This window comes from Lycium ferocissimum, unplaced genomic scaffold (assembly GCF_029784015.1).
Source record: "Lycium ferocissimum isolate CSIRO_LF1 unplaced genomic scaffold, AGI_CSIRO_Lferr_CH_V1 ctg1784, whole genome shotgun sequence".
Classification (NCBI taxonomy): domain Eukaryota; kingdom Viridiplantae; phylum Streptophyta; class Magnoliopsida; order Solanales; family Solanaceae; genus Lycium; species Lycium ferocissimum.
Genome location: NW_026717447.1, coordinates 101,264 through 111,438, shown reverse-complemented (window position 1 = coordinate 111,438; position 10,175 = coordinate 101,264). Strand labels below are relative to the sequence as shown.

Here is a 10,175-nt window from a genome sequence, read left to right as displayed (position 1 = left end):
AGTATAACTTGAAATTTGAGAATTTCGGTTCATTGCTCGGTAAGATGATACCGCTGCAGCGGTACACTGGCCGCTACAGCAGCACCACCGTGGCGCTCGAGGTTGCAAATCTATATTCAAGATGATTCACACTAAGGTTAAGTCGTTAAAACGCTTATAAGATCAAACTAGACTGTTAGGTGGGCTAACGAAATTTGGGCAAAGATTTCCCCTATATCACGTACTTCCATCAAACTCCAAAATAACTCCCAAACATCATTAACAACATCACAATAACATAGCCAAGAGATTACATTCAAACTAGATTCAAATCCTTCCAAAACTTCCTTTCAAATTCAATCCATAGCCAAAACTTCAACACAACATCTTATGACCATTCCACCATAACTCTTTTCACTTTTAAGACTTGTTAGACCTTCAAAACAACTCAACATAAGAGATCGAGTGAAGAACATACCTTATAGATTGAAGAACTTCAACCCACACAACTTACTCCAAAACTTAGTTACCATAACTCTAACTAGAAGCAAGAACCAACACCTTCTATGAATTAGTTGAGGATTTTAGAGCTTGATCTTCTCTTGCAATGATTTGGGATGTTTATGGATGATGGAGAGAGCTTAGGGGGTCTCTAGGGTTATATTTTGGTGAACAAATGAGCCCCAAGTCGTGGGCAATATATTTATAGTCCAAGAAAAATTTTCCACCGACATAAAGTGCGCCCAAAATGTTCGGGACGTACTTCAATGTACGTCCAATATTTTCAGCCCTTACTTGGTTCTGGAAAATGAGGTACGGGACGTATAATTTTGTACGGGTCTTTCTTTATCCCTTATTTCTCAGAATTGCGATCTATAAGTTGCATTGGAAAGAAGACTCGCTGAACTTGAATTTACATAGGTTATGCATTTCATAACTCCTCATATTATAGGAGATATACCTCTCTCAAGTTGGACCAAAAATCCTTTCTAAAATTCTGCCAAGTTTTCCCAAACTTTCGACAAACTTAATTTCTTCGATTCACTTGATCCCGGAACCTTTAGACACTTGCTTAGCACTTTTTAAAAGTTTTCCTTAACCTTATAAGGGTTCCATGACCTCTCCGGCTTATGTTAGTTTACCTACGACGCAAACGACCCGAAAATTTTCGAGGTGTAACAATAGGTAAATGAAGGACATTTTTAAAACTTTTAGAGTAGTCCAGGGGCATTTTTGGCCCTTTTCCGAATTTGCAAAAAAAAACTTTCTTACTTTTAGTAAATGAACTTCTATTACAGTTTAACTAAATTTTAGTTATGATCTTTTGTTGACTATATTTTTTGTTTGTTATCAACTTACAGTTTGAGAACCAAGAAAGCTAACCATTGTTGTAAGTTATTTTGGATGCAGAGCAAAGCATAAAATAACGAGATGCAAAACAACGAGATTGATTGGTAAGTTTGAGGCGAGTCATAAAGAGATCAAGACTGTTGACAATGCAAAATCATGTGAGTAATCATGGATTTTTCGGTCTTTGCAATTTTCTTTCACTTCAAAAGTGAATGGACATGTAATTTAGTGGTCATTGTTCCTCGGATCCAATTACATATGGATTAAATATTATAAACTTTTTTTAATATGATTTTTTGAAAGACAAACTAACGATAACTTAGTTTAGGTTTCGAAAAATATACTTTGTGATTATTTTAGTATTTGAATAACTAAAAAATTTACTCTGTAAGTTTAAAGAAGACTTACGACAACGCGAAGTGCGGACAAATTGACTAGTTGAATTATAAAGTTGGATTTACAAACTAGTTATGCAAGTTGGTAAGTGGTGAGATAAAGTTGGCAATTTTTGCTCACAAGGAGATCACTTCTTCCTTTTCTTTTCAATCAAAGCTTGTGCAGTGATGAATGGAGAAACTATTGCAGAATCAAATTAAGTTTTCTATTTTGTGTTGTAAGAAATTCGTGAAAAAGAAAAAGAGTTATGAGAAAACAGGTGTGGCCTAGTGGTCAATTATAAATGATTGAGAACTATGAGGTCTTAGGTTTAAATACTAGCTGACTTCTTCCCATTTGTCCAAATCTTAGTGGACAATGTTACCTAATGAAAGTGTTACGTAAACTTTTGGGCCTTAATTTTTCTATTGTTATCACTATCTTATTTTGTTATTTTAATCAAATGTATCAATTGATTATGTTTGTGGGGGAACGGATTTCATGCGCCGTTGTATCAATGTTTTTCACAATACAAGAAATAGTTTTGTGACTTTACTAATATAATGCATAAATTTCAGTGATTAATGATATGTTTTTTGACTTATACTAATAGGAGGAGTAAAGTTCAGGCTTGAAATTAATCTATCCCTCTAACCACTGGAACTTCATCAATCAAGAGAAGGCAATGGAAAATGTCCAAACAGATTTTAAAACTGCCTTCAGAAATCAAGTCAAAGTGACACAGATTTGTTACAGAATTCTTGCCAATATCTTACATATAGATTCATCCAAGAATATGACTTAAGGAATCTTGCAGCTTGAACTATTTATGTGTATATATATTTATGCAAAAGAAACCATTTAAGATGTATAACTTCAATCTGAACCAGCGCTAGGATTTTTAAATCATGGATGCTCAACTACTTTGATGGGTTACTACTGATCAGATTGCGTGATCAGTCAATCGATCTGTATGCATTACTAGTTTCAGAAAAAAATAAATAGTGTTTGGGTCCGAAAACAATGGGTGTTGAGCATCCAACACTGCCAATGTAGGTCCACCATTGTTCTAAACCGACTGGCTTTAGATCTTGAATTCGCATATAATCTTGACAGACCACATTTGCAACCCACCAGATTACATCTTCAAAGATTAGATGATCCGACTGTTCACTGCAAAAAATACATCAGGAAGGGAAAATCTTACCATATTCACGATCTGCAAGATAATCTGAATCCAAAAAGACCTTAGATAAAGACTGTACCTTGTATGGAGGCTCATTAACACTGGGAGTAGAGATTTAAAGAATATCAAGATGCATGGCATGTAAAGCAGCCACTCAAAGAACCTAGTTGGCGAGTCGGATGGAAAGACAAGGCCGTATCAGCAGATTTTGCAACTTCACTTCCCTGGCTAGCTAACATTGAGTTTCTCATTTCTTTGGCCTTTCTTTGTGCTGATCTAAGTTTTTTCATAATTTTATCCATAGACGACGATCTCTTTTTCTCCAGTTTCATCTGCATTATAATTCAGAGTTAGCATTACTTGAATTTCAAAGAGAAATCATTTTTCTTTTATTGGTGCAACCGCAAATCCCAGAGAAATCCTTCAGCAGCAAGATTTCCACATCATAATAATGTGTCACCTGATCACTTCAGTTATTTCTTGGACACCCAGAGAGAAAATCCATCGTTCACCACCAATTTTATCTGTTTTTAACATAATTAAATCATTTATAGAATCCATTGCTCATCTATCAACTTGTAGGTATAACCATAAACCTTCATTTCTACTAGCCTAGTTCTCTAGGCCAACCAATCTTTGAATGCTGCTTCACTTCTTGAAAATAGAACTTATCTCACACTAGGAAGCAGTAAGGTTTCACTTGAGCAGACAACGGATGGTTTAGTGGTTCAATAAATTGCCTTTCCCAGTTTACAAAGTTAACTTTTAACCTTTCAGACACAACTATTATTTATACACTAAATGGAACCATAGAAATATTGATGAATCGTGAATGTAGAAACCAATATAAGAAACTTGCAGTATTGAAAATGCATCAGGGTGGTATGAAATTAAGACCAACCTCTAGTTTCCTTACTGCTGCCTCTGCTTTTGCCTTTTGCAGGTTCTCCCACGCACTAATTTTGGCCTCTTCCCTCTTAATCCTTGATTATTTTACAGGAGAGATAATAAATAACAAGAATAGCTTAAGGATATTTTTGATAAGGACAACAGATTGGGAAATCAAATAGACTGAGTATACCAATTTAATGGCAGATAGAAGATAACAGTTTTAGGACCCTTGTAATATTTAGTTGACAAGGAACTGCGTACTCATCCCTTCCTATTTTTGAATACTAGTAGCATTTTTTATACATAAGAATGATCAGATTTGAAACTTTTCCTATTTTAGTTTACATGAAAAATAGCATCACTTACTTTGAGATGCTCTTCGTGGTGTCAGAATCTTCCCAACTTGAAGAATGGATTTCCCCAGCTTTCAGTTTCCAGTCTTCAATTTCGAGTCTTTTTGACCATGAGGTCACAGTAACCTGTTCATCAACTGGCACATCTCTCACTTGTGCTTTGGAGGAAGTGAGGCTCTGTGATTCTTCAATTGATAGCACAGATGGAGTTGAGTGTGAAAAGGATGATTGTCTCAATGGAGATGAAGGAAGACTTTCTTCAGGGCTCATCTGCGTGGCCATATCCCTCCTTGAGATCACTCCAGTGGCTGCATCCTCCGTAACACCACTGGCCTCATCTACAGAAAGAAAAATTTAGTGACAAACACTATTAAAAGGGATTATACGACTCACAATTCTCAAGATTCCAATAACAGAATAGCACATGGAGGGAGAAAAACGGCAAACTAAAGAATAGGAAATTGCTAGTGGCATAACAAGTTCCCACAGTTCTAGACCAGCTTATGTTATAGCAAAGCTGATCATGTTGAATTACACAATGTTGGGTGTGTGTGAACAAAGTCTCACATGGAAAATTGAAAATAAAACTAGACTACTGATAAAGTGTTTGATACTCTTAATGGTGTGAGGCTTTTTGGAAAACAACATGCTGGTTTGGCCCCAAGCAGACAATATCACACCATGTTAAGAATATCTTTGGGTTGTTTTAGCCCAATAACTAGTATCTAATATCACGTTGTGGTTTTATGATTTACAAACAGATGGTGCAGAATCTATAGTCTGGAATATATGAATGCTTGGCTGGCAATCTCTCTCATGTATCTTAGTAAGTGGTATTCCGAATAGCAACTCTACACAAAGGAAGTTGATGTTTAGCTTGATGCAAGGTTCTAGAACATATTCTACACAAAGGAAGTTGATGTTGAGCTTGATGCAAGGTGCTAGAACATGTACCATATATAATTAATGAAGAGCAGATCCCCCGGACCCCAACAACTTCTTAATTTATTCGCACTTCTTTGATAAACCATAAGACTTCAATTTGGATCAACTTCTCAATCATCACTTATTTTCAGTTCAGCAGTGGACTACAACTTCTTAATCAAGGAATCTATTAGATATAGCTAAGTGATCGTTGAAGCAAATAATAACCAGATTCCAACTCAACTTGGTAATATTAGTATTCCAAATACTCAACAAGGAATTACAATAAAACTGAAAGTAAGGATAGGGGAAACCATTGAAGGTTTAACAGAGGGATGAGAAGAAGAAGATTAGAAAGGGGGTGAGAGATAGACTAGAAAAGGGGATGAGGAAAATAGAGAAAATACTCAATACAGCAATGATTCCTACTGCTCTGCTACTAACAGCTATTTGTAACAAACACTGTCTTCTCATGCTCCTCCTCACGTTTTTGCCCTCTCAGTTGTCACTATAAAATCTGCTAACTTTCTAGAAGGAGCTTTTACACGTGTACTTCTTCGTAATTCAATTGCATTGGGCTGAATAGTTTTTTCCACCGTGGCTGTTGAGATGTCACCCACGTCATCCTATAATTCATAACAATCGTTGTCGAAGATTTTCTGTCTCAAGGCCTCAATTTAAGATAGATAATTATGAATTTCTGAAGTAACAACAGAACAATACTTTTCCTCTTTCAATATCTGGTCACTGTTTCTTTGGATTATTATAGGCATACATTCAACAAGACACCTTCCTTCAGACAAAATTGTGAAATCCCTTCAACTATGACTCTTTGAAACAAGGAAACTGAACTTAACCTTTTAAAGATTTCATTAAGAGCCTTCAGATGTAAACCACCTTCCATTAGTAGAAATGCAGATCCTCTATCCTCCACACAGAAAAAAAAAAAAAAGGCAATCTAGTATTATAATCAATTAATCTGTCTGTTCTGTTTGTTTCTCCTGCCATTTGTTCTTCCTTTTTCCTATTTCTTTTGGGTATTAACACATCATAAATTATGATACATTGCCACAGGCTTAGCCTGACAAATGGTGATGCTACTGTTTAAATCAATTTTTAACTTTCTAATGAGATTTAACAAGCACCAAACCAACCAAACAATGGTAAATAATACCTTGGGGTTCCGACAGTGCTGATAGACCGATCAGTTCAGAACATCCATGTACAGTAGCTGATCTTGCAATGCACGGCTCCACATTTGTAGGAAAGTTTCCACCACCTAAGTTGCTTCCAGTACAAATTGACAAACCATCAGTAGCCATCACTCCACTTGAAAATGGAGAGTCGGCTAATAAGTCCCCGCCATTTCCTCCCTTCAAAACAGGAGGTGCTGGAGCATAAAATGAATAGTAAGCACGACCAGGGCGAATAAGAGGTCCACTTTTGGATTTAGGCCGCCTCTGTGGCTGCTGAACAGAACTATATCCTGACATTGGACTAAAAATCCATCTCTCTGCATCTTCCCATTTGAAAGGTAATGCCCTTCCAGTATTATTAGGCAACAATGCAGTATTGCGTTGACTCCAATTATTGGAAGCCGAATACAATGGCACACGCTCCGAACTCCAGCCTTTCTGAATGCCAACACTGGAATGCCGATAATTTGGTGTTCCAGGACTAGGAAATGTACCAGCTCCACACATAGTAACAGTTGTGTTCTTCATGACTCCAGTACGCGGAGAAGAAGAGTGTTTTGCGTTAATCACAGCATTGTTTAGATCTAGCAAATACTTTTTTCGCCTATCTGATTTCTTCAATAGAGATCCGGACCTAGACCGTCGGTCTTGACATTCTATTCACATGAATACACAAACCACCAAATGAAAAGAAAAAGTAATCAGAGTTCCATTTTGTTATTGGCTTGCTTTGATCGAATTACATGATGCTGAAGAAGGAGACAAAACCTGAATTAAACTTTTCTTTCGAAAACCTTTATAGGTTTGAAGTACCTTTGAGAGCTTGTGAGAACGACTTTCGTGCTGAATTTAAAGTCAGATTTTCATCCACTGTCTCAGCCCCGCTGTTGTACACCTTTTGAACTGGAAAACAGTGAATGTGTGAATCCTTTACTGAAACATTGAATGCCTAATCTCTAATTCTTTTGAAGGAAACTATACTGAGTATAGCAGCAAAAGTACCTTTTCTATTCTTGTGTAGCACGGCTTTGTTTAGATCTGGAGCTGGACCACCAAAAGCTTCACAAAATTCATACCCTGCCAAATGCTGCTACAAATCAAAGATTTCAGGCTCTTTGAATTGGATAAACTTCATACCTTGGACTAGTGCAGTTAAACACCAATTATTATTAAAAGAACCAAAATCAATTAATCAAGTAAAACTCAATCCCAAACTAGTTGATAGTGCCTGGCTATATGAATTATCTATATCCGTCTCTCTCAACTCAGGCCTTATTCGTCTTGTCATTTTCCAAGAAATAACATTTTTAGTACTTACTCAATCGTTTTCTCTCCATCAACTTAATAGGAGAGTATATTACTAGAAACATCAAATGAAAGAGAGACCAATTATTTGCATGATCCAAACTCATAAAAGAAACACGCGATGAGATCTGAATAGACGATTCATAGCTCTCCTTAATTCAGACGTATCTTTAGCTCTTGTATAAAAAGTAGAGAATATATAGGAGTAATAAAATTGAGAAAATGGTGAAGAAAAGTAGACGAGAAATTAAACCAGATAGTGAGATTGAGAAGTGAAGCAGTCGGGGCTAACATCATGATTATTAAAGATAAAAGCCAATCTCTGATCCTGAAATCTTAGCTCCGACATTGTCACTTGCCTTCACTTCTTCTTCTTCATCCCCATTAGTTTACATCATATATAGTGTTTATTTCTGTCATCTACATCTAGTACTCTACTTCTGTAGACTACTGTGGAAGATTTAATGACGTGTTTGTAAAGGTCGATGCCATGACTATTAGTATGTTTTTAACAATGGAATCGTCAAGGAAAAGACAAAGCAAGCTTAAGTGGGAATGTGACTTCATCATCATCTTTATGTTCTGTTCCCACTATTAAAAAACTGCGATTCGTTTCTTTCCATGCAGTGACCTTTTTCCCTTAATTTTAAGTTTCTTTCTGACTCTAGTGGGTTGTAAATATGGGACTCTGCATTGAATTTAAGAAAAGAAATTCTTAATATTTGTGATCTTAAATATATCATACTCTCTTTCCATTTATGCAGTATTTTTGGTTTTTCGAGATTAAGAATATGTAAATTTTGACTAACATTTTAAATGGTTTTTTTTTCATCATGTTAAGATAAGGAGAATTGCACCTAAATTAATGAGTTAATCTAATCTAATTTAGCTTAAAAATTAGTCAAATCGACTCTCTGGAAGCGAAAAGTGTCACATAAATATTGGGACAAAGGGATTAGTGTCTACTTTTTATATGACTATTGTGTTAAGTCTGTGGCCTGATCGGCTGCGAGGGTTGCAGGGGGCAGCAAGCCCCTGCGATGGACGAAGCAAGAGGCCGAAGGCCACGATAATTTCCAAAAAGTGGTTTGTTTCCTACTTGGAAAATAGCTTGGAGGACATCCGATTTCTACTGGGTTTAGGGTCTTTCGCAGCCTATATATACATGGATTTTCACATAATTATGTATCCTGTAAAAACATCTTTCATTGAGAAATAAGAGCTGGTGATGACCATGGTTTTCTTCCCCTTGAGGGTTTTCACGTAAAATTGTCTCTTCTTCTATTTCGTTATCATTGCTTTAATCTCTTTGTCTCATAAAAACTAGTATCAGAGCTTGGTTCGAGTGGGAGTAATGGGAGACGAAGAGAAGCAACGTATCGAGAGATTCGATGGAAACAATTTTGGCTTTTGGAAGATGCAGATAGAGGATTACCTCTACCAGAAGGATCTGTACCTGCCGCTCGGAGGAAAGAAGCTAGCAGACAAATAACAAAAATGTTGTCGGATGCCTTCAACATCTCCAAGGAGAAAACATCGAAGGATCTCATGGATGATTTGGAAAGGATGTATGAAAAGCCATCGGCTTCAAACAAGGCATTCCTAAAAGCCTATTTAATATAAAGATAAGTAATGACAAATCTGTGGCAGCGCACTTGAATGATTTCAATATTGTCATGAGACAACTGGAGTCGGTAGGAATAACCTTTGTGGCTGAGATCATGAAGTTATTGATTCTGTCAAGCTTACCTAGTTGCTAGGATAGTTCGGTAATGGCCAAAAGCAGTGCAGCAATTGCAAGGCTAAAATTTGAAGATGTTGTGGGTGCTCTATTAATTAGGGAGTCACAACAGAACATTCAACCGGATAATGATAGTCTTGGTATTTCATAGGCATAGAGGATAGAGGCAGATCCAGTTAAGGAGTGACAATAACTGAGGGAAGTCACATTCAAAATTTAGAAATCGATTGGTAAAGGAGGTCCTACTTTATGTTGGAATTGCCGACAACCAAGTCACAAGAGGCGCCAATGCAGGACACCTCCTAAGCAGAGAGAAGAACAACAAAGGTTCATCATCAAGTTTGTTTAATTATGTTGTTGAATCGTATCATTCTGACGAAACTTTGGCACTTCTCTCATGTGTTTCAGATAATGAATGTTGGGTATTAGATTCTGGAGCATCGTTTCACGCTACTTCAAACAAGGGTACTTTTCTAACTATGAACAGGGTAATCTCCGAAAGGTGTATCTTAGCGATGATGAACCCTGTAAGATCATTGGGAAAAGAGATATAAAAGTCAGTCTGATGAAGGGTGAAAAACTGAAGCTAAAGCAAGTCTGACATGTACCAAAACTAGCACGAAATTTAGCTCATGTTAGTCAAGTGTCAGATGCTAGTTGTGTTGCCGTATTTAATACAGATTCGTGGAAGATTACCAAAGGTAATTTGGTGATAGCATGAGGAAAGAGAGATAGGACTTTGTATATTACATCCACTAAGGATGTCTCCCCATGTAACATTAATATGACTTATTCAGAAAATAATACAGGTTTATGGCATAAAAGGCTTGGCCACATGAGTTTAAGGGGAATGAAGGTAATGGCTCACAATGAGA

The 10,175-nt window shown here is 36.6% G+C and overlaps 1 protein-coding gene across 3 annotated transcripts; it reads right to left on the bottom strand.

Annotated features, from left to right (window-relative positions):
- Positions 1-2,397: 2,397 nt before the first annotated feature.
- Positions 2,398-8,105, bottom strand: LOC132042773 (uncharacterized). 3 transcript variants are annotated; one of them, XM_059433289.1, is made up of 8 exons: positions 7,813-8,105; positions 7,257-7,344; positions 7,068-7,157; positions 6,233-6,910; positions 4,148-4,472; positions 3,792-3,873; positions 2,970-3,222; positions 2,398-2,877 (listed from the first exon to the last, which is right to left on the bottom strand). In XM_059433289.1, exons 1-7 carry the CDS (start codon positions 7,906-7,908, stop codon positions 3,016-3,018), a joined length of 1,566 nt encoding a protein of 521 aa, XP_059289272.1. In that variant the 5' UTR covers positions 7,909-8,105; the 3' UTR covers positions 2,398-2,877; positions 2,970-3,015. The 3 variants fall into 3 exon arrangements, with proteins under 3 accessions (XP_059289272.1, XP_059289274.1, XP_059289273.1); XM_059433291.1 differs by having other exon boundaries at positions 7,257-7,341; positions 7,852-8,104; XM_059433290.1 differs by having other exon boundaries at positions 7,257-7,341; positions 7,813-8,103.
- Positions 8,106-10,175: the final 2,070 nt, after the last annotated feature.